Source organism: Octopus sinensis, linkage group LG28 (assembly GCF_006345805.1).
Source record: "Octopus sinensis linkage group LG28, ASM634580v1, whole genome shotgun sequence".
In the NCBI taxonomy this organism is placed as follows: Eukaryota; Metazoa; Mollusca; class Cephalopoda; order Octopoda; family Octopodidae; genus Octopus; species Octopus sinensis.
This window is the reverse complement of record NC_043024.1, coordinates 2,877,893-2,902,892: the sequence shown is the minus strand read 5'-3', so window position 1 is coordinate 2,902,892 and position 25,000 is coordinate 2,877,893. Positions and strand designations below refer to the sequence as shown.

The 25,000-nt window shown below is 39.2% G+C and overlaps 2 protein-coding genes and 1 long non-coding RNA gene across 3 annotated transcripts in view; 1 reads left to right on the top strand and 2 right to left on the bottom strand.

The window, feature by feature from the left end:
- The window catches only part of LOC115225881 (zinc finger protein 91-like), a 68,311-nt gene that overhangs the window by 21,844 nt on the left and 21,467 nt on the right, over positions 1–25,000 (bottom strand). The window contains exon 6 of the mRNA XM_036514422.1: positions 8,481–8,900. Coding sequence (XP_036370315.1) covers positions 8,481–8,900 — 420 coding nt within the window. The remainder of the gene's footprint in view (positions 1–8,480; positions 8,901–25,000) is intronic.
- LOC115225819 (zinc finger protein 723-like) overlaps positions 1–25,000 on the bottom strand; it is a 55,398-nt gene that overhangs the window by 29,235 nt on the left and 1,163 nt on the right. The window lies entirely within an intron of this gene.
- The window catches only part of LOC118768289, a 24,422-nt gene continuing 7,747 nt past the window's right edge, over positions 8,326–25,000 (top strand). The window contains exons 1-2 of the long non-coding RNA XR_005004120.1: positions 8,326–8,426; positions 20,664–20,669. This is a non-coding gene — a long non-coding RNA (uncharacterized LOC118768289). The remainder of the gene's footprint in view (positions 8,427–20,663; positions 20,670–25,000) is intronic.

The following is a 25,000-nucleotide window of genomic DNA, read 5'->3' as shown; positions in this document are numbered from 1 at the left end:
GAAAGCAATAAGACAACTACCTATTTCTTTATTGCTAACAAGGGGCTAAACACAGAGAGGACACACAAGGACAGACAAACGGATTAAGTCGATTATATCGGATCCCAGTGCGTAACTGGTACTTAATTTATCGACCCCGAAAGGATGAAAGGCAAAGTCGACCTCGGCGGAATTATAGCTTCAGTAACGTTTATCATCAAAATAAGCTTCAAAATAAACATACGTACTTATGACATGTATACAATATAAATGCTTATGTGTATATAATACTTACATATTAATATAGAGAGTCAACGGGGAAGATGTGACGGAACTGAAGTCAGAGCGGACAATAACAGCTTCGAAAGAATTTCTAGGCTTTTACAACAAACGTTGGTTTATATTTTTTGAAATCTACATAATAAAAGAATGCTGTTTGTATACGTTTACACGGTTGATTATCAATCCTATAAGTTCAATTCTGTCCGTTAAAAGGATGGGTAATTAAACAGGAGCAGGTGCGACCATTTTTAAAGGTCTTAAACAATTAATTGCCAGGGGAAGTAACTCTTTTTCTTAGCTTTACTTTGCTTCTTCAACTCTTGTTGAGGCTGTTGCGAAAAAACCAGCATGTATTAGGCATTTTAGACCTCGCGGGGCCCATTCCTCTCCGAGTTGAAAGCATCTATTTTTTTTTTTGTTGCCCACAAGGGGCACAGAGAGGACAGACAGACGGATTAAGTCGATTACGTCGACCGCAGTGCGTAACTGGTACTTATTTAATCGACCCCCGAAAGGATGAAAGGTAAAGTCGACGTCGGCAGAATTTGAACTCAGAACATAGCATCAGACGAAATACTGCTGAGCATTTCGCCCGGCAGTATTTCGTCTGATGCTACGTTCTGAGTTCAAATCCGCCGAGTCGACTTTACCTTTCATCCTTTCGGGGTCGAAAGCATCATGTAAGCTCTCAAGTCATACTCGCTTGTGAATGTCTGTTAAGCTTACGTACATGCACACGATTCTATTTTCCAGCATCAGCCTTCATTTAAATAAGTCCTGGGGTACTTTATATAGTTTATTTGATAATTCGGATCTTTTCGCTTTGACCGACAGATTTTTAAAATAATTTCTTTATAACTAAACACTTTTAAACTTAGTATACTGGTAGAATGTGTTTATAAAACATATTTTTCTCTTGGCTTTCTTGAGAAAATTCTGAAGTTTTAAACCTATTTCTTGTTAAATTTCTCGGATTTTGGCAATTTCAACCAATCAATGACGTATATTGAGATGAATACAATTACTGCTGTTGTTTGTCAACAAGTTCAACAACAACGTCCGGTGAGAAATTAAACAAGAAATAGCATACAAACTACAGAATTTTCTCAAGAAATCCAAGAGAAAAAGATGTTTTATAAACACATTCTACCAGTATACGAAGTTTAAAAGTGTTTAGTTACAAAGAAATTATTTTAAAAATCTGCCGGTCAAAGTGAGAAGATCTGATAATTCTTCTTCATCCTCATTATTATCATGTTGAGAAGACTCGTCAAGCAAAGTGAATTCGTAGTTGTGGTCGATGCTGGTGTCACGCAACTGGCACCCGTGCAGGTGACACGCTAAAAACATCCATTACACTCTTGGACTGGTTGGTGTTAGGAAGGACATCCAACCGTAGAAGCCATGCCAAATCAGACTGGAACTTGGTGAAGCTCTCTGGCTTACCAGTTTCAGTCAAACCGTTTGACCTATGCCAGCAAGTAGGAATTGATAAGATGTACCCAGTGTAAGCTATGGACACATAAGAGGTGAAGCAACATCAAAGGAAAATTAACTGAGAAGATAGCTTTCATGTGCGGCAAATGCACAGGGACAATAGACACCACAGATACTCAGAAAACAGATTCCATCACACTCCAGGGGAGAAACCAGAAGTAGTTGATAGTCTCTGCTACCTAGGTAACCAAGTTAGTAGTGAGGGTGGATGCTCAGAGAGTGTCACCACTAGAATACGAATAGCCTGGGCAAAGTTTAGAAAGCTCCTACCCCTACTGGTGGAAATGGGTCTCTTGCTAAGAGTGAAAGTTAGATTGTATGATGCATGCGTGTGTATAGCCATGCTTCACGGTAGTGAAACATGGGCTGTGACTGCAGAGGACATGTGTAAACTTGAAAGAAATGAAGCTAACATGATCCGCTGGATGTGTAATGTCAGTGTGCACATATGACGGAGTGTAAGCGCCCTGAGAGAAATGCTGGACATAAGAAGCATCAGATGTGGTGTGCAAGAGCGACGTTTGCGCTGGTATGGTCATGTACTGCAGATGGATGAGGAGAAATGTGTGAAGTGCCACTGTTGCAGCGTCCTGGCTTCCCACACCCCGGCCGAACCGTCCAACCCGTACTAGCATGGAAAACGGACGTTAAACGATGATGATGTTGATGAATTTTTTGTTGACATGTACGCCAAAATTGAATCAAAGACTCACCTATGTAAGAACACACCAAAAACATCTCCAGGTTGCTTCATGTATTCGCTTAGGGGACAGCATAAATAATGATGGGTATGGAAATAATCTGGGGCAATTGTGCATCCTTCCATTGAGCTTCACATATGGACCCCACCCCTAATATTTGCATGAAAGAACACAAGATGTTGTGACATATGTACGAAATTATGGTAGACCAGATATATTTATTATAACTTTTACATGTGACCCAAAATGGCCTGAAAAAAGAAACTCTTTCTTCATCAACAGGCACACCATAGACAAGATCTCATAGCATGGGTTTTTAACTTAAAATAAAATAATATGATGATGCACCCCTTTTCTAAATCATATATCCTCGGGGAAGTTCACTGTTTTATGTATATAGTGGAATGACAGAAAAGGGGATTACCTCATGCCAGTATTTTACTCTGGATATGCACAAAAATAAACTCAACCAAATTATGTATATTATAATACTTAGAATGTAGCTCCTGAGAAACAGTGAAAGTAATTACTCGATCAACGATGGGTATTGCTGCTAGTCTATATATATAAAAGAGAAATTCTGTCTGTCTGTTTGTTTGTCCAGCAAAATGGAAGTAAATTGTTCAAAGGAAGCTATTATGCTTTGTCTATATATATAAAATCGAAATTCCCTTTCTTTCTTTCACCGGCAAAATGAAAGTACCTGTCTGCTATTGCCTAATTTGTCTCCCCTGCAATAGCCCATAACACTATGATGGATGGATAAAAGAGGGCTGAGAAGGGCTGGAACATGGAAATGAACAGCTTATAAAGCTAAGCATGGTGGAGTTAACCTTTTATCTCATACTCATTGGGTCTGTGAATTGTCTAGTTTGTGATTGGTAGAATGTGTTTATAAAACATCTTTTTCTCTCAGCTTTCTTGAGAAAATTCTGTAGTTTGTAAGCTATTTGGCAATTTCAACCAATCAAAGACGTCTATTGAGGTGAATACAATTACTGCTGTTGTTTGTCAACAAGTTAAACAACAACGTCCGGTGAGAAATTAAGCAAGAAATAGCATACAAACTACAGAATTTTCTCAAGAAATCCAAGAGAAAAAGATGTTTTATAAACACATTCTACAAGTATACGAAGTTTAAAAGTGTTTAGTTACAAAGAAATTATTTTAAAAATCTGCCGGTCAAAGTGAGAAGATCTGATAATTCTACTTCATCCTCATTATTATCATGTTGAGAAGTCTCGTCAATCAAAGTGAATTCGTAGTTGTGGTCGATGCTGGTGTCACGTAACTGGCACCCGTGCAGGTGACACGCTAAAAGCATCCATTACACTCTTGGACTGGTTGGCGTTAGGAAGGACATCCAACCGTAGAAGCCGTGCCAAATCAGATTGGAACTTGGTGAAGCTCTCTGGCTTACCAGTTCCAGTCAAACCGTTTGACCTACGCCAGCAAGTAGGAATTGATAACAGATTCCATCACACTCCAGGGGGAGAAAGTAGAAGTAGTTGATAGTTTCTGCTACCTAGGTGACCACGTTAGTAGTGAGGGTGGATGCTTAGAGAGAGTCACCACTAGAATACGAATAGCCTGGGCAAAGTTTAGAAAGCTCCTACCCCTACTGGTGGCAAAGGGTCTCTCGCTCAGAGTGAAAGTTAGATTGTATGATGCATGTGTGCGAATTGCCATGCTTCACGGTAGTGAAACATGGGCTGTGACTGCAGAGGACATGCGTAGACTTGAAAGAAATGAAGCTAACATGATCCGCTGGATGTGTAATGTCAGTGTGCACACATGACAGAGTGTAAGCGCCCTGAGAGAAATGCTGGACATAGGAAGCATCAGATGTGATGTGCAAGAGCGACATTTGCACTGGTATGGTCATGTACTCTGGATGGATGAGGAGAAATGTGTGAAGAGGCACTGTTGCAGCGTCCTGGCTTCCCAGACCCCGGTGGAACCATCCTACCCATGCTAGCACAGAAAACGGACGTTAAACGATGATGATGTTGATGAATTTTTTGTTGACATGTACGCCAAGATTGAATCAAAGACTCACCTATGTAAGAACAAACCAAAAACAGCTCCAGGTTGCTTCAAATATTCGCTTAGGGGACAGCATAAATGGAAATAATCTGGGGCAATTGTGCATCCTTCCATTGAGCTTCATAAGTGGACCCCACCCCTACTATATGCATGACAGAACACAAGATGTTGTGACATATGTACGAAATTATGGTAGACCAGATATATTTATTATAACTTTTACATGTGACCCAAAATGGCCTGAAATACAAAAGAAACTCTTTCTTCATCAACAGGCACACCATAGACAAGATCTCATAGCATGGGTTTTTAACTTAAAATAAAATAATATGATGATGCACCTCTTTTCTAAATCATATATCCTTGGGGAAGTTCACTGTTTTACGTATACAGTGGAATGACAGAAAAGGGAATTACCTCATGCCCGTATTTTACTCTGGATATGCACAAAAATAAACTCAACCAAATTATGTATATCATAATACTTAGAATGTAGCTCCTGAGAAGCAGTGAAAGTAATTACTCGATCAACGATGGGTATTGCTGCTAGTCTATATATATAAAAGAGAGATTCTGTCTGTTTGTTTGTTTGTCGAGCAAAATGGAAGTAAATTGTTCAAAGGAAGCTATTATGCTTTGTCTATATATATAAAATCAAAATTCCCTTTCTTTCATTCACCGGCAAATTGAAAGTACCTGTCTGCTATTGCCTAATTTGTCTCCCCTGCAATGGCCCATAACGCTATGATGGATGGATAAAAGAGGGCTGAGAAGGGCTGGAACATGGAAATGAACAGCTTATAAAGCTAAGCATGGTGGAGTTAACCTTTTATCTCATACTCATTGGGTCTGTGAATTGTCTAGTTTATGATTGGGTCAATACAAGTCTTGGTTTTAGATGTTGGACATACAAAATGACAGAAGAATACTTAAAGAGTAAAACAGCTTTATTTAGATTTCACATTATAAATATTCACAAAGGTTGATGAGGTTACCATTCAAGATTTTGGCCCTTACAAAGGTGATGACAAACAATTGTGGCAATTCACACAGAATATTACACACTTCATTTATAACAAAGGTTCCTCTTCTGTGTGTATACATTTGTGTCCAGTTAAATAATGATTTTTGAGAGACTTGGTCGAAAAGAAGAAGTCATTGTACAAGGATAACATTTTACACCTTAGTTTTGATGTCAAATGTCTGATTTGATTGAAGTTTGCATGATTATCTACCATCATTCCAGCAACTTTGGTCACTTTTTTGAAGTCCATACCTCAACTAGCCATGGACATGCTTATAAAATAAAAAAAAAAACAAAAACAGTGCAGCACCCATGGCTCTCAGAGATAATCTTTCATATGCACAATTAGTGAAGCGGGGAATAAACTATACGTTGACTGCAACCTTCAAAACTTTCAGATTTCCCCAAATACGTCATCACTACCCCTGATGTTCCTATGCTCTCTTTCCTCTTTGTGGTTCTATCCCTGCATGCATTTCTGGGGACATTTTGTGTTTTATTGTGTACAGTGCATCTACTTCAAGCTTTCACTGCTGTCTTTATTTCACAACTATATGTCTTCTTTCTATTTCTTCATTTAACTTTTTCCAATGAGCACAGTATACAATAAACATATTATCATAAGACAGAAGATGATTTGGGAGAATGATTTACTAGAGATAATATAGTGATGTAGTTTCTATGCTGGATGGATGCATTTATGGGAAATAGACTCCGCACTTTGAGAGAATGATTCTCCGCAGATATCACGTTGACTTTACTTTTCCTCCATATGGACGCATTTGTGATTAGATAAGTGATGATTCTATCCTGTATGAATACGTTTATGTCTAGTTACATCACTAGTGTGAGAGAAAGATTTACCACAAATATCACACTGATATGGTTTCTATCCTGTATGAATACGATTGTGACTAGTTAGGTTTCGATTCTGAGTGAATGATTCTCCGCAGACATCACACTAATATGGTTTCTCCCCTGTATGAATACGTTTATGTCTAGTTACAGCACTAGTGTCAGAGAATGATTTACGACAGATATCACACTGATATGGTTTCTCCCCTGTATGAATACGGTTATGTTTAGTTAAGCTACCGCTATGAGAGAAAGATTTACCACAAATATCACACTGATATGGTTTCTCCCCTGTATGACTACGTTTATGTTTAGTTACATGAATATCTTGAGAGAAAGATTTACCACAGATATCACACTGATATGGTTTCTCCCCTGTATGAATACGTTTATGTTTAGTTACATCACTATTATGAGAGAAAGATTTACCACAGATATCACACTGATATGGTTTCTCACCTGTATGAATACGTTTATGTTTAGTTACATCACTATTATGAGAGAAAGATTTACCACAGATATCACACTGATATATTTTCTCCCCTGTATGAATACGTTTATGTCTAGTGATATCACAATGATATAGTTTCTCCCCTGTATGAATACGTTTATTTAAGTTACCGCTATGAGGGAAAGATTTACCACAAATATCACACTTATATGGTTTCTCACTGGAATTTGTATCTTTGTGGTACCAATGCCGGTGGCACACAAGAAAACCATCCGAACGTGGTGGTAGCCAGTACCACATCGACTGGCCTCCGTGCTGTGGGCACGTAACAAACACCATCCGATCGTGGCCGTTCGCCAGCCTCATCTGGCACCTGTGTTGGTGGCACATAAAAACACCATCCAAAGACCCGGCAAGACTAGTCAGGCCATAACCCGTGGCCCCTACCTGGGACGTATTCAGTCTACCTGTGCATACCTTCCTTCTTATGACACTTGTGAAGACCTGTTGAGGCAAGTATGTGACACTTGTGAAGACCTGTTGAGGCAAGTGAAAATCAAACCAAATCAAAATAGATGAACATCAATGGAATTTGTATCTTTGTGGTACCAGTGCCGGTGGCACACAAGAAAACCATCCGAACGTGGCCGCATCGACTGGCCTCCGTGCTGTGGGCACGTAACAAACACCATCCGATCGTGGCCGTTCGCCAGCCTCATCTGGCACTTGTGTCGGTGGCACATAAAAACACCATCCGAGCGTGGCCGTCTGCCAGCCTCGTCTGGCACCTGTGTCGGTGGCACATAAAATCACCCACTACACTCTCGGAGTGGTTGGCGTTAGGAAGGGCATCCAGCTGTAGAAACACTGCCAGATCTGACTGGCCTGGTGCAGCCTTCGGGCTCCCCAGACTCCAGTTGAACCGTCCAACCCATGCTAGCATGGAAAGCGGACGTTAAATGAGGATGATGATGATGATGAATACGTTTATGTTTAGTAACATCACTAGTATGAGGGAAAGATTTACCACAAATATCACACTGATATGGTTTCTCACCTGTATGAATACGTATATGTGTAGTTAAGCTACAGCTATGAGAGAAAGATTTACCACAAATATCACACTGATATGGTTTCTCTCCTGTATGAATGTATTTGTGAGCAGTTAAGCTGTGATTTCCAGAGAATGATTTACCACAGATATCACACTGATATGGTTTCTCTCCTGTGTGAATGTATTTGTGAGTAGTTAAGTGTTGATTCTGAGTGAATGATTCTCCACAGATATCACACTGATATGGTTTCTCACCTGTATGAATACGTTTATGTTGAGTTACATTACTAGTATTAGAGAAAGATTTACCACAAATATCACACTGATATGGTTTCTCTCCTGTATGAATACGTTTATGTTTAGTTAAGTGTTGATTAAGAGAGAATGATTTACCACAGATATCACATTGATATGGTTTCTCACCTGTATGAATGTATTTGTGAGCAGTTAAGTGGTGATTTCGAGAGAATGATTTACCACAAATATCACACTGATATGGTTTCTCCCCTGTATGAATACGTTTATGTTTAGTTAAGTGTTGATTAAGAGAGAATGATTTACCACAGATATCACATTGATATGGTTTCTCACCTGTATGAATGTATTTGTGAGTAGTTAAGCTGTGATTCTGAGTGAATGATTCTCCACAGATATCACACTGATATGGTTTCTCACCTGTATGAATACGTTTATGTTTAGTTAAGTGTTGATTAAGAGAGAATGATTTACCACAGATATCACATTGATATGGTTTCTCACCTGTATGAATACGTTTGTGATCAGTCAAACTAGATGTTTGAGAGAATGATTTGCCACAAATATCACATTGATATGGTTTCTTTCCTCTATGAATACGTTTGTGATTCATTAAATGATGATTTTGAGAGAATGATTGGCCACAGGTACCACACTGATATGGTTTCTCTCCTGTATGAATACGTTCATGTTCAGTTACAGCACTATTACGAGAGAAAGACTTACCACAAATATCACACTGATATGGTTTCTCCCCAGTATGAATACGATGGTGACTCGTTAGGTTCTGATTCTGAGAGAATGATTCTCCACAGATATCACACTGATATGGCTTCTCCCCTGTATGAATACGTTTGTGATTAGTCAAACTAGATGTTTGAGAGAATGATTTGCCACAGATATCACACTGATATGATTTCTTTCCTGTATAATACATTTGTAAACAGTTAAATGATGGATTTGCAAGAATGATTTACAACACGTATCACACAGATGGATATTTCTTTCCTGTATGAATAGGTTTCTGGGTCTTTAAGCTTCTACAGATATCACAGTGATAAAGGTGTTCCTCTGTATGAATATGCTTTCTCTGAGAGACTGATATTTTTACAGATATTGCAGTCACATAATTTCCATCACTTATTTGACAACTCTTCAGAGGAAAAAAAAATCAATCCTTTATCTTCTCTGCATCATGAAAACTTCAATAGTTTTTCTTCTTTCACCAAAATATATATCTTCTAGTTTAGTTGTTATAAATCATTCCTGACAAATATTCCTTCAGCTACGTTTCCACCAACTGTAATCTCTGCTGTAATTTGGAAACGTTGCAATCTCCTTTGTAAATTGAATCCAAGTTTATTTAGAATGCAAGATTATCTCGTACAGGTTCCAGAGAGCAAACACAGAGAAGTCATGTTTATAATCTCACCCAAAAGGAAATATTTCACCTCAGCTTCATATTAAACGAGGTTATATCAATTCTGTATAAAAATTCCTTCCGTTAGTCTTTAAAAGATGAGGAATATATTCTGGTGATGTTTCTGTTGTAACAATTCTATTATTCCATTATTCTGAAACAACAGAAATAATATAAGATAGAGAATACATTTAAACCGTAGAAATGGCAACAGCGAATATTTCCTACATTTCTGTACAGATAAATTATAGATACTCTTTTACTTGTTTCAGTCATTTGACTGTGGCCATGCTGGAGCACCGCCTTTAGTCGAGCATATCTACCCCAGGGCTTATTCTATGTAAGCCTAGTACTTATTCTATCGGTCTCTTTTGCCGAACCGCTAGTTTACGGGGACGTAAACACACCAGCATCGGTTGTCAAGTGATGTTGGGGGACAAACACAGACACACACATACATATATATACGACAGGCTTCTTTCAGTTTCCATCTACCAAATCCACTCACAAGGCTTTAGTCGGACCGAGGCTATACTAGAAGACACTTGCCCAAGGTGTCACTAGGTGGGATTGAACCCGGAACCATGTGGTTGGTAAGCAAGCTACTTACCACACAGCCACTCCTATGCCTTTTCCTGAACAGCTACGTTACGGAGATGTAAACACAACACCGGTTGCCAAGCAGTAACTGGACACACACACACACACATATTTATATACAACGGGCTTCTTTCAGTTTTCGTCCACCATATCCACTCACAAGCTTTGGTCGGCCCGGGGCTATAGTAGAAGACATTTGCCCAAGGTGCCACGCACTGGAACTGAACCCCGAACCATGTTTACAGCAAAATAATTTGTATTTTTTTTTAAACCTGGCAATTTTTTTAATTCAAAGGTTCCATTAAAATTATTCAACCTTCTTTTAATATAATGGGCCCTTTTAGATTGAAAAAGCCATGCGTTTTAACTGAGTCCCTTTGAATTTATCGAGGGCTTTTTAAACTTTGTAACCTTAGATTTCATGGCACCCTCTTCATTATTTTGCTTCGAATTAGCAAAATCGTAGGGGTCCCACTCTGTCTGAACACGTTCCTAGTCACGGCAGGAACATCTACGATAAAAGTCCTGCTATGAGTCGACCTGGGGTTAAACAGCAACAAGAACAACAACAGAACATAAAAATATATACGAACCAGTAAGCGAACTGCTGGAAATAGCAGCTAAAAACGTGACAGGGCGTTCACGGTTCAGACACTTTCGACTGTGGGTTCGTTCAAGTGGGCTTCACTTCGGTTTCCACATCAAAAAAGAAATGCAAATATTGATGTTGGGGAAATTAAGAAGAGGAAACGGTTGCGACGGTGTCCGCAGTGTCGGGAATGGATGGATCTGATTGGTTGAAATTAGAGAAACATTTCGTTTTTCCTTTGACCACGTGCTTCGTATTTATGGATCTGGTTTTCACAATTCTTTTGTGAATTCGTGCGTAGGGTGGCGGGGCTGGTGCTGAAAAGTGCTTGGTTTTAAGGGTATTGCAAAAGGGTGACGCTGTTACCTTGACAGGGGACGTAGAACAACTATATATATATATATATACATATATATTTATAAAAATATGGTAAAGTAAAAAAAATTCACTTTACCACACACCGAACTTTTCAGAAATGGCAGCCAAAAATTTGGCTATTTCTTCAACTGCAAATAAAACTCTCCAGACAATGCATACTCAGAAAATAACTTACATAGGTATAAGGGAAAAACAATGAAAGATCACATCCATATACGATACCCGAGGACAGTCTGTTTCTGGATTTGTGGGTAAAACGCCACTTTTCCTTCATCAGCTCAGAGATTTCTTCTGATTTAGATTTGAAAATACTAAGAATCAAACATACCCGTCCGATATCTGTAACATCGGACAAACCATGCCAATTTCTTTATTACCCACTAGGGGCGACATAGAGAACACATACAATCACGAATGATGAAAAAAATAATTATGAACATTTGGGGTCGGTTAAAAATCGGAAATGAATAATAAATCGAATGGTTACACAATAGACACAATTAACAAAATTACAAGATGCAGTGGGGCGGGTTCGCGACCCCATGCTCCCCGCCACGACACTTAGCCTTGTGGTTTCCTTTTTCTTCCTATCTCACATTTGTGAGGGATCTTTTACTCTCCACATTTTTCCATCTTTCATCAAACACTTTCTTACTCAGGCTCCTTCTCTCCAGTTCTATGTGTCTTTTCAGGTGGAATTTAAAATATTCCACCAGACTTGAACCAGAGATGAAGTCGCCTGTTATCATTCCTTTCATCCTTGTCTTCCATACTACCTGTTTCGCAGTTGAAACCACGGCGAGAAAACAAAACTTACCTTCTTTCGTTAAGAAATCAGGTGGGCTGATTTTTACAATAGATTCGGCTGATAGCTGTACTCTTCGTTCGCCTGACATTAGTTGTTCGGCACAATCCCACATATCTTTCACCCCCGAACACTGCACGATCGCGTGCGAGACGGTTTCCCGTTCTCGCCCACATCTCGTACAGGTCGGGCTGACTTGGCAACCGTGCCTTGCAAGCTTGTCCCGAACAGGTAAGGCTCCTCGGTAGCACTGCCAAGCCAAAGACTTCTGGAAATTATCCAGTGTCTTCGGCCCGAATGTACGTTGGAACAGACTGGCCAGCTGATTATCGTCGAAACCTAGGGCTTCCCCCAGCGTATCATCGTTACCGGCCTCTACAAACCCTCTATAAAACACAGCGGTAGAACCACTGCCGCAGGCATTACCCGAGCGACGGAATAGTCGGAGTGCCTTGCGACACTCCGTATACCACGTACCCAACTTCGATCTGCGATTATACCAGTCCTCCCGGCCACCGAAACTGGTGAACCTGGGGAACATCTGTTTCGCCAGCGGAGACCACACCCGTTCACTACCCAGATGGAGCCACAGGTGCCTTAGCCTCAGCGCATTTCTGCGCATCATTAGCCACGGCATCCCTAGTCCACCCTGTAACGGTTTTTGACAGCAGACAGAGCGTCTCACAAGCGGTTTCGAGCCCTTCCACAAGAAGCGAAAGAGCTGTCTCTCCAACTTGATCAACCACGAATCCGGGCAAGGCACGACGGCAAGGCGGTAGGTGATCACCGATGCTATAAACACATTGGCCACCTCCGCCCTACCTTTCAAGGATAACCACCGCCAAGACCAAATCTTGACTATTGCAGCCACCTTGCTCGATACCTCGCTCCAGTTCTTCTCTATTTGGAGGTCCGGACCGAACCAAACCCCGAGCAACTTAATCGGGCCCTCCGTCCAACGTCCCACGACGCTGTCTGGAGGCATCGACTTGCCTCTCCAGGTGCCGAGTTGCAAGCCGACCGACTTTTCACGATTAACTTTTGCTCCTGTCACCGTCTCGTAAACCTCTATGGCCTTGCCTACTTTACGTAGGTGGTCCACTTCAGTCACGATGATAGTGATGTCATCCGCGTACGCCGAAACCGACATATCACGTCCTGGTTGCCTCGGGATGCCGCTCAGTCTTCACAGCAGCGGCTCCAGGGCCACTACATACAAAAGCGGGGAGAGCGGACATCCCTGGCGAACCGAGCGTTTGACCTTGAACGGCTTAGAAAGAAAGCCGTTCACCTGAACTACCGAGTCGGCGTTGTCATACATTTCGATGATCCACCTGAGGAAGCCAAGACCTAGGCCGAACTGAGCCAGAACGGACACCAGGTAGTGATGGTCGACCCTATCGAACGCTTTAGACTGGTCTAAATGGACCACTGCCCCTCCCTTGCCGGGATCGTTATTTATTCCCTCTATCGTGTATCTAATAAGATGGAGATTATCCTGAATGGCTCTGCCCGGTACGGCGCACGTTTGCGCTTTCCCAATCAGTCCATTCGCGACACGCGCCAATCTGTTCGATAACACTTTGGCCAAAATCTTCAACTCTGCGTTAAGCAGAGTGATGGGCCTGAAATTATCTATTACGTCCCCCTTGCTCTGGTCCTTCCTGATTAGCGTCACCACTCCCCGGCGCACAGATCTGGGGATAAACCCATTCTGCTGCCAGTTTGCGTAGACGCCCGTCAGTAAGTCCCCGAACAAGTCCGGCATACTTTTATAAAGCTCGTAGGGTAGACCATCCAGTCCCGGCGCCTTACCCGCACCGCAGTCCGCCATGGCCTCTATTACCTCCCCAGGTGTGATCGGCTCCTCACTACACTTCGCGTCCTGCCCCGAGAGGCGCGGCAGCCCTTCGAGGAGGTCCGTAAGGTCCCTCCCCCTATCCGGTCCGCCGCTCCCCCCGAAAAGCTGGGCGAAGTGGTCCTGAAAAGCTTGACACATCTCCTCGGGCTCGTCTGTCAACTTACCTTGTTGGTTCGCCAGAGATCGAATTGTAGCATCGTTGCCACGTTGGGCTTCCACCACTCGGGCCCATCCTGCAGCCTTGATTCCTTCGCTCCCCATCGTACGTTGTCTAGCCCTGACAATGCAACCCATGTGTTGGGCTTCGAGGTGCTGGTTAAGAACCAGTCTCTTGACCTTCACCTGGTCCGCATTGCCAGTTCGCATTGCTTCCTCTAAGTCCTTAACTAGTGTAGTTACCTTTCTAGCCTCTCTAGCTACAAGATTAGTACTATATCTAACGGACTCATATTTTATGGCTCGCTTAAGGGCATACCACCATTTGTTGTTACAAATGGAGCCGGTCATGGCCCTCTGGATTATTAACCTAATCCTGTCCCTGTACTCCTTAATCGCCAAAAGGGACGTATTAAGTTTCCAGTAACCAGGACCTCTAGTTATCTTATCTACGTCTAGCCTACAGGTGACCATCTTGTGGTCACTGTAGCTGACTATATGGAGTTGTGGACTCTTAACTAGGTTCTTATCTACCTTCCTAATTAATATCCTGTCTATATACGACTTTGCCGATCCGTCGCTATTTGACCACGTCCACAGTGGAGCGCCCGGATGTTCCAGTCTATATGGATCTACCAGCTCAAAACGTCTTAGTAGATCCAGGAAGCAAGTATTTCCTTTTCTGTCTGTTCGCGAGCCTTCACAGTCTACCCGCACATCGCAGATTGTGTTGAAGTCCCCTAACATTACTACTGGGCACGATGTACTCAGAAACTTCTCCAGGTTCCGATAATAATCACTTTTCCCCTTACTGGGGGGAGCGTAAACCGCAACCAGCCTGATTGTCTTACGGCTACTGAACGTCAACTCAACGACGACCAGCCTACCTTCCGGATCCGCAAAAATCAACTTTTTCTCAGAAACCCGGTTCTTTTTACACAGGACCAACACCCCGCTTCCGCTGACCGACGGGTTCGGAGAGATGACACTCTCGTAACCGCCGAACAGCGGGAGCAGATCTCTTGGCCCCTTTAACCGGGTTTCTGTGGCAACGACAACATCTAAATCCCGTGACCTGATGTCATTTAGGAAGCGCCCTTGCTTCCAGCTCTGCATCAGGCCACGCACATTCAAACACCCTACACGAATATGAGACATTACTTACCTTTATTCCGTGGTCGTGGCGGGGAAGTCCGCATTAATCAGTGACTCGTCCACTCCGAGTCGCGGACCCTTTATGTCCCCTGCGAACTGTGCATTTAACATGTTAAAGTTCCGTAAGTCCAATTTATAAATTTCTACATTTTTTTGTAGATTTCTGTGGGTTTTCACCCTTTCTGCGCTTGGGATATTTCCCATTCCACTTTTAAGTCGGTCATTATTTTTGTCTATTGCCGCATATACTATTTGGGCTTCTGTAAATCTGCTTTTTTGTGGGCTTTGTGGGGGTGATGGGGAGGACCCCGGGGAGTATGATGGGGAGGAACACGAGGAGGGGGTTGAAATGGAGGGGTAATGCTCGGCACTGAGGGGTGGGGGTGGATTGGGTGGGGGCTTCTCTTTTTGTGGGGAACCGTGGTTGGGTGGGGATGGTTTTCCCCCCTGAGAGTTGGATTTCTTTTTGATTGTGCCAGGGTTGGTTGGGTTTGTGTCCGCATTCTTTCTCTTTGGCGTTTTCTTCCGCCTCACCGTTGTGAAATCGTTCTCTTCTTCTTCTTCTGTTTTTTTCTCTGCTTCTTCTTCTGTCTTTTTTCTTTCTTCCTCTTTCTTGCTGGTGGGGCATTCCATACGGATGTGACCTATCTCGCCACATCCGTAGCAACGTGGCTTTCGCCCCTCCACCACCACCCGCAAGTTAATTTCTTCCCCGAATTGTATTCCTTCTGGAACTTCCTCCATTGCCTCCGGGGTCGCTTGCACCACCACGTGCAATGCTTGTCCTCTCCAGTTTTCCTTTATCACTCTTCTGATGTTTATCACAGTTATTTTCTCTTCCAGCCCCATTAACAGTGCTGGAAGCAACCACCTCACGTCGACCTGTGGCGGCACATCCTCCACTCTGATTTTTGAGGTTCTCCTCCCTAAATACGAGGGTAATAATATTATTTCCTCCGTCTTTATTGGTGTTAGGGAGTGTTTTTTGGCCGTTTCTTCATTTCTGAAGTGCACCTCTATTGTTGCAAACTTTCTCCCCCACGTAACGTAGTCCATATCACTCCACATTGGTTTAAGGCATTTCTCAGCTTGGTCTTTGGTTATCCTTTCAATTTTCTTCTCTTTTATTACATAGGATTTATAAATTATCGTCCTTTTCTCGGTTTCCTCTTTAATTGTTTGTGGGAGGGCAGCTATCGCGTTATTTCCCTCTTTTTTAAACATTTTAAAAAACTTTTCGTACTCCACCTCCTCCATCTTTATTTCCTCTGTCTTCCTACCAGCAGCGGCAGCAAAGTTAAACATCTTGGTTTTTTCACTTGGTTTGGAAGCGTCACACACATTTGCTGATTTCTCAGCTTCGTTGGAAGTCAACCCTTCCGCGACTTTAGCCGTTTTCACAGCTTTTTTAATCGGCGAACCTTCATTCGCTTTTGCTGTTTTCACAGTTTCATTGGAAGTCACACCTTCCGCAATTTTAGCTTCAACAATTTTCACATTTTTTTGTGTAGGCAAACCTACTACGTCATCATTTTTTGACATTTTTGAACAAATATTTTTGTTCATTTCGCCGTGGAATGTGTGTGTGTTTCAATGTACAGCAGTTCCCCTCCGTGAGGAGGGGAAAACAAAGTTTTCCTGGTTCAAAACCAGCAACAGTTCAAACAATTTTTTAAACAAGACAATTTAAACAGGTTTTAACACAAATTCAACAACAATATTTCACTGAAAAAACTCACGTGGTAAAAGTTCAATACTTAATTATCGGACAAACCATGCCAGACACCCAGTACTAGCGAATCCAAAAATACGAATGAGATCCATTATTCTCCCTGTCCACCCACGTGAGTCATAGAGCATTACATTTCTACAGAGGTAAAAACTGCAGTTCAAATTCTTGGAGAGAAAGCATTATATTGTCATCAAAAAAGGGGTAGAATTAATTAATTGTTAATAAATTCGACCAAGCAGTATTCGGTATGTAAAGACCATTTACGGTATATTTGAAGTATTAATTTATAAAAATATGGTAAAGTAAAAAAAATTCACTTTACCACACACCGGGTATGTTTGATTCTTAGTATTTTCAAATCTAAATCAGAAGAAATCTCTGAGCTGATGAAGGAAAAGTGGCGTTTTACCCACAAATCCAGAAACAGACTGTCCTCGGGTATCGTATATGGATGTGATCTTTCATTGTTTTCCCTTATACCTATGTGAGTTATTTTCTGAGTATGCATTGTCTGGAGACTTTTATTTACAGTTGAAGAAATAGCCAAATTTTTGGCTGCTATTTCTGAAAAGTTCGGTGTGTGGTAAAGTGAATTTTTACTTTACCATATTTTTATAAATTAATACTTCAAATATACCGTAAATGGTCTTTACATACCGAATACTGCTTGGTCGAATTTATTAACAATTAATTAATTCTACCCCTTTTTTGATGACTATATACATATATATATATATATATATATATATATATATATATATATATATACATATATATATATATATATGTATATATATATATGTATATATATATATATATATATATATATATATATATATATATACATATATATATATATATATATATATATATATATATATATATATACATATATATATATATATATATATATATATATATATATACATATATATATGTATATATATATATATATATACATATATATATGTATATATATATATATATATATATATATACATATATATATGTATATATATATATATATATGTATATATATATATATATATATATATATATATACATATATATGTATATATATATATATATATGTATATATATATATATATATGTATATATATATATATATATATATATACATATATATATGTATATATATATATATATATATATATATATATATATATATATATACATATATATATGTATATATATATATGTATGTATATATATATATATATATATATATATATATATATATATACATATATATATGTATATATATATATATATATGTATATATATATATATGTATATATATATATATATATGTATATATATATATATATATGTATATATATATATATATATGTATATATTATATATATGTATATATATATATATATATATATATATATATATATATATATATATATATATATATATATATATGTATATATATATATATATATATATATATATATATATATACGGCTCTGTCGTTACGTTGTGAGTCCGACTTTGCCTTTCATCCTTTCGGGGTCGGTAAATTAAAGTACCAGTTATGCACTGAAGTTGATGTAATCGACTTAATACCTATGTCTGTCCTTGTTTGTCGCCTCTAAGTTTAGCCCCTTGTGGGTAGTAAAGAAATAGGTATAAGTACCGGATACATTTCAAGAAAGTGTTTTTTTTTTATATATGGGGGTTTAGAGGTAGGAGATAATGGTTTCTGTTATCTTCAAAAATGTAAACAAAATCACGTGTGTACCTATACCGACGGATCACCATAAACTTTCAGTTGGTATTTGATATCAAGATTTAGGGAATATCGAAAATTAGTGTGGAGCTTCAATGGGAGAACGAAACATTGAAAGCAATAAGACAACTACCTATTTCTTTATTGCTAACAAGGGGCTAAACACAGAGAGGACACACAAGGACAGACAAACGGATTAAGTCGATTATATCGGACCCCAGTGCGTAACTGGTACTTAATTTATCGACCCCGAAAGGATGAAAGGCAAAGTCGACCTCGGCGGAATTATAGCTTCAGTAACGTTTATCATCAAAATAAGCTTCAAAATAAACATACGTACTTATGACATGTATACAATATAAATGCTTATGTGTATATAATACTTACATATTAATATAGAGAGTCAACGGGGAAGATGTGACGGAACTGAAGTCAGAGCGGACAATAACAGCTTCGAAAGAATTTCTAGGCTTTTACAACAAACGTTGGTTTATATTTTTTGAAATCTACATAATAAAAGAATGCTGTTTGTATACCTTTACACGGTTGATTATCAATCCTATAAGTTCAATTCTGTCCGTTAAAAGGATGGGTAATTAAACAGGAGCAGGTGCGACCATTTTTAAAGGTCTTAAACAATTAATTGCCAGGGGAAGTAACTCTTTTTCTTAGCTTTACTTTGCTTCTTCAACTCTTGTTGAGGCTGTTGCGAAAAAACCAGCATCTATTAGGCATTTTAGACCTCGCGGGGCCCATTCCTCTCCGAGTTGAAAGCATCTATTTTTTTTTTATTACCCACAAGGGGCACAGAGAGGACAGACAGACGGATTAAGTCGATTACGTCGACCGCAGTGCGTAACTGGTACTTATTTAATCGACCCCCGAAAGGATGAAAGGTAAAGTCGACGTCGGCAGAATTTGAACTCAGAACGTAGCATCAGACGAAATACTGCTGAGCATTTCGCCCGGCAGTATTTCGTCTGATGCTACGTTCTGAGTTCAAATCCGCCGAGGTCGACTTTACCTTTCATCCTTTCGGGGTCGAAAGCATCATGTAAGCTCTCAAGTCATACTCGCTTGTGAATGTCTGTTAAGCTTACGTACATGCACACGATTCTATTTTCCAGCATCAGCCTTCATTTAAATAAGTCCTGGGGTACTTTATATAGTTTATTTGATAATTCGGATCTTTTCGCTTTGACCGACAGATTTTTAAAATAATTTCTTTATAACTAAACACTTTTAAACTTAGTATACTGGTAGAATGTGTTTATAAAACATCTTTTTCTCTTGGCTTTCTTGAGAAAATTCTGAAGTTTTAAACCTATTTCTTGTTAAATTTCTCGGATTTTGGCAATTTCAACCAATCAATGACGTATATTGAGATGAATACAATTACTGCTGTTGTTTGTCAACAAGTTCAACAACAACGTCCGGTGAGAAATTAAACAAGAAATAGCATACGAACTACAGAATTTTCTCAAGAAATCCAAGAGAAAAAGATGTTTTATAAACACATTCTACCAGTATACGAAGTTTAAAAGTGTTTAGTTACAAAGAAATTATTTTAAAAATCTGCCGGTCAAAGTGAGAAGATCTGATAATTCTTCTTCATCCTCATTATTATCATGTTGAGAAGACTCGTCAAGCAAAGTGAATTCGTAGTTGTGGTCGATGCTGGTGTCACGCAACTGGCACCCGTGCAGGTGACACGCTAAAAACATCCATTACACTCTTGGACTGGTTGGTGTTAGGAAGGACATCCAACCGTAGAAGCCGTGCCAAATCAGATTGGAACTTGGTGAAGCTCTCTGGCTTACCAGTTTCAGTCAAACCGTTTGACCTATGCCAGCAAGTAGGAATTGATAAGATGTACCCAGTGTAAGCTATGGACACATAAGAGGTGAAGCAACATCAAAGGAAAATTAACTGAGAAGATAGCTTTCATGTGCGGCAAATGCACAGGGACAATAGACACCACAGATACTCAGAAAACAGATTCCATCGCACTCCAGGGGGAGAAACCAGAAGTAGTTGATAGTCTCTGCTACCTAGGTAACCAAGTTAGTAGTGAGGGTGGATGCTCAGAGAGTGTCACCACTAGAATACGAATAGCCTGGGCAAAGTTTAGAAAGCTCCTACCCCTACTGGTGGAAATGGGTCTCTTGCTAAGAGTGAAAGTTAGATTGTATGATGCATGCGTGTGTATAGCCATGCTTCACGGTAGTGAAACATGGGCTGTGACTGCAGAGGACATGTGTAAACTTGAAAGAAATGAAGCTAACATGATCCGCTGGATGTGTAATGTCAGTGTGCACATATGACGGAGTGTAAGTGCCCTGAGAGAAATGCTGGACATAAGAAGCATCAGATGTGGTGTGCAAGAGCGACGTTTGCGCTGGTATGGTTATGTACTGTGGATGGATGAGGAGAAATGTGTGAAGTGCCACTGTTGCAGCGTCCTGGCTTCCCAGACCCCAGTCGAAACGTCCAACCCGTACTAGCACGGAAAACGGACGTTAAACGACGATGATGTTGATGAATTTTTTGTTGACATGTACGCCAAGATTGAATCAAAGACTCACCTATGTAAGAACACACCAAAAACAGCTCCAGGTTGCTTCATATATTCGCTTAGGGGACAGCATAAATAATGATGGGTATGGAAATAATCTGGGGCAATTGTGCATCCTTCCATTGAGTTTCATAAGTGAACCCCACCCCCACTATATGCATGAAAGAACACAAGTCTTGGTTTCAGATGTTGGACATACAAAATGACAGAAGAATACTTAAAGAGTAAAACAGCTTTATTTAGATTTCACATTATAAATATTCACAAAGGTTGATGAGGTTACCATTCAAGATTTTGGCCCTTACAAAGGTGATGACAAACAATTGTGGCAATTCACACAGAATATTACACACTTCATTTATAACAAAGGTTCCTCTTCTGTGTGTATACATTTGTGTCCAGTTAAATAATGATTTTTGAGAGACTTGGTCGAAAAGAAGAAGTCATGGTACAAGGATAACATTTTACACCTTAGTTTTGATGTCAAATGTCTGATTTGATTGAAGTTTGCATGACTATCTCCCATCTTTCCAGCAACTTTGGTCACTTTTTTGAAGTCCATACCTCAACTAGCCATGGACATGCTTATAAAATAAAAAAAAAAAAAAAAACAGTGCAGCACCCATGGCTCTCAGAGATAATCTTTCATATGCACAATTAGTGAAGCGGGGAATAAACTATACGTTGACTGCAACCATCAAAACTTTCAGGTTTCCCCAAATACGTCATCACAACCCCTGATGTGCCTATGGTCTCTTTCCTCTTTGTGGTTCTATCCCAGCATACATTTCTGGGGACATTTTGTGTTTTATTGTGTACAGTGCATCTACTTTAAGCTTTCCCTGCTGTCTTTATTTCACAACTATATGTCTTCTTTCTATTTCTTCATTTAACTTTTTCCAATGAGCACAGTATACAATAAACTTATTATCATAAGACAGAAGATGATTTGGGAGAATGATTTACTAGAGATAATATAGTGATGTAGTTTCGATGCTGGATGGATGCATTTATGGGAAATAGACTCCGCACTTTGAGAGAATGATTCTCCGCAGATATCACGTTGACTTTACTTTTCCTCCATATGGACGCATTTGTGATTAGATAAGTGATGATTCTGAGGAAATGATCTGCCGCAGATATCACAGTGATATGGTTTCTATCCTGTATGAATACGGTTGTGCCTAGTTAGGTTTTGATTCTGAGTGAATGATTCTCCACAGACATCACACTGATATGGTTTCTCCCCTGTATGAATACGTTTATGTCTAGTTACAGCACTAGTGTCAGAGAATGATTTACCACAGATATCACACTGATATGGTTTCTCTCCTGTATGAATACGGTTATGTTTAGTTAAGCTACCGCTATGAGAGAAAGATTTACCACAAATATCACACTGGTATGGTTTCTCCCCTGTATGACTACGTTTATGTTTAGTTACATCACTATTATCAGAGAAAGATTTACCACAAATATCACACTGATATGGTTTCTCCCCTGTATGAATACGTTTATGTTTAGTTACATGAATATCTTCAGAGAAAGATTTACCACAGATATCACACTGATATGGTTTCTCCCCTGTATGAATACGTTTATGTTTAGTTACTTCACTATTATGAGAGAAAGATTTACCACAAATATCACACTGATATGGTTTCTCACCTGTATGAATACGTTTGTGATTAGATGAGTGATGGTTCTGAGGAAATGATTTACCACAGATTTCACAGTGATATATTTTCTCCCCTGTATGAATACGTTTATGTTTATTTAAGTTACCGCTATCAGGGAAAGATTTACCACAAATATCACACTTATATGGTTTTTCACCGGTATGAATACGTTTATGTTTAGTTATATCACTAGTATGAGAGAAAGATTTACCACAAATATCACACTGATATGGTTTCTCACCTGTATGAATACGTTTATGTTTAGTTACATCACTAGTATGAGGGAAAGATTTACCACAAATATCACACTGATATGGTTTCTCCCCTGTATGAATACGTATATGTGTAGTTAAGCTACAGCTATGAGAGAAAGATTTACCACAGATATCACACTGATATGGTTTCTCACCTGTATGAATACGTTTATGTTTAGTTACATCACTAGTGTGAGTGAAAGATTTACCACAAATATCACACTGATATGGTTTTTCTCCTGTATGAATACGTTTATGTTTAATTAAATTACCGCTTTGAAAGAAAGATTTACCACAGATATCACACTGATATGGTTTCTCACCTGTATGAATGTATTTGTGAACAGTTAAGTGGTGATTTCCAGAAAATGATTTACCACAGATATCACACTGATATGGTTTCTCTCCTGTATGAATGTATTTGTGAGCAGTTAAGTGGTGATTTCTAGAGAATGATTTACCACAGATATCACAATGATATGGTTTCTCTCCTGTGTGAATGTATTTGTGAGTAGTTAAGTGTTGATTCTGAGTGAATGATTCTCCACAGATATCACACTGATATGGTTTCTCACCTGTATGAATACGTTTATGTTGAGTTACATTACTAGTATTGGAGAAAGATTTACCACAGACATCACACTGATATGGTTTCTCTCCGGTATGAATGTATTTGTGAGCAGTTAAGTGGTGATTTCCAGAGAAAGATTTACCACAGACATCACACTGATATGGTTTCTCTCCTGTATGAATGTATTTGTGAGTAGTTAAGTGTTGATTACGAGAGAATGATTTACCACAGATATCACATTGATATGGTTTCTCACCTGTATGAATACGTTTGTGATCAGTCAAACTAGATGTTTGAGAGAATGATTTGCCACATATATCACATTGATATGGTTTTTCTCCTGTATGAATACGTTTGTGATTCATTAAATGATGATTTTGAGAGAATGATTGGCCACAGGTACCACACTGATATTGTTTCTCTCCTGTATGAATACGTTTATGTTTAGTTACATCACGAGTGTGAGAGAAAGATTTACCACAGACATCACACTGATATGGTTTCTCCTCCGTATGAATACGTTTATGTTTAGTTACATTACTATTATGAGAGAAAGATTTACCACAAATATCACACTGATATGGTTTCTCCCCTGTATGAATACGTTTGTGATTAGTCAAACTAGATGTTTGAGAGAATGATTTGCCACAGATATCACATTGATATGATTTCTTTCCTGTATAATACATTTGTAAACAGTTAAACGATGGATTTGCAAGAATGATTTACCACACGTATCACACTGATGGATATTTCTTTCCTGTATGAATAGGTTTCTAGGTCTTTAAGCTTCTACAGATATCACAGTGATAAAGGTGTTCCTCTGTATGAATATGCTTTCTCTGAGACACTGATATTTTTACAGATATTGCAGTCACATAATTTCCATCACTTATTTGACAACTCTTCAGGGGAAAAAAAAAATCAATCCTTTATCTTCTCTGCATCATGAAAACTTCAATAGTTTTTCTTCTTTCACCAAAATATATATCTTCTAGTTTAGTTGTTATAAATCATTCCTGACAAATATTCCTTCAGCTACGTTTACATCAACTGTAATCTCTGCTGTAATTTGGAAACGTTGCAATCTCCTTTGTAAATTGAATCCAAGTCTATTTAGAATGCAAGATTATCTCGTACAGGTTCCAGAGAGCAAACACAGAGAAGTCTTGTTTATAATCTCACCCAAGAGGAAATATTTCACCTCAGCTTCATATTAAACGAGGTTATATCAATTCTGTATAAAAATTCCTTCCTTTAGCCTTTAAAAGATGAGGAATATATTCTGGTGATGTTTCTGTTGTAACAATTCTATTATTCCA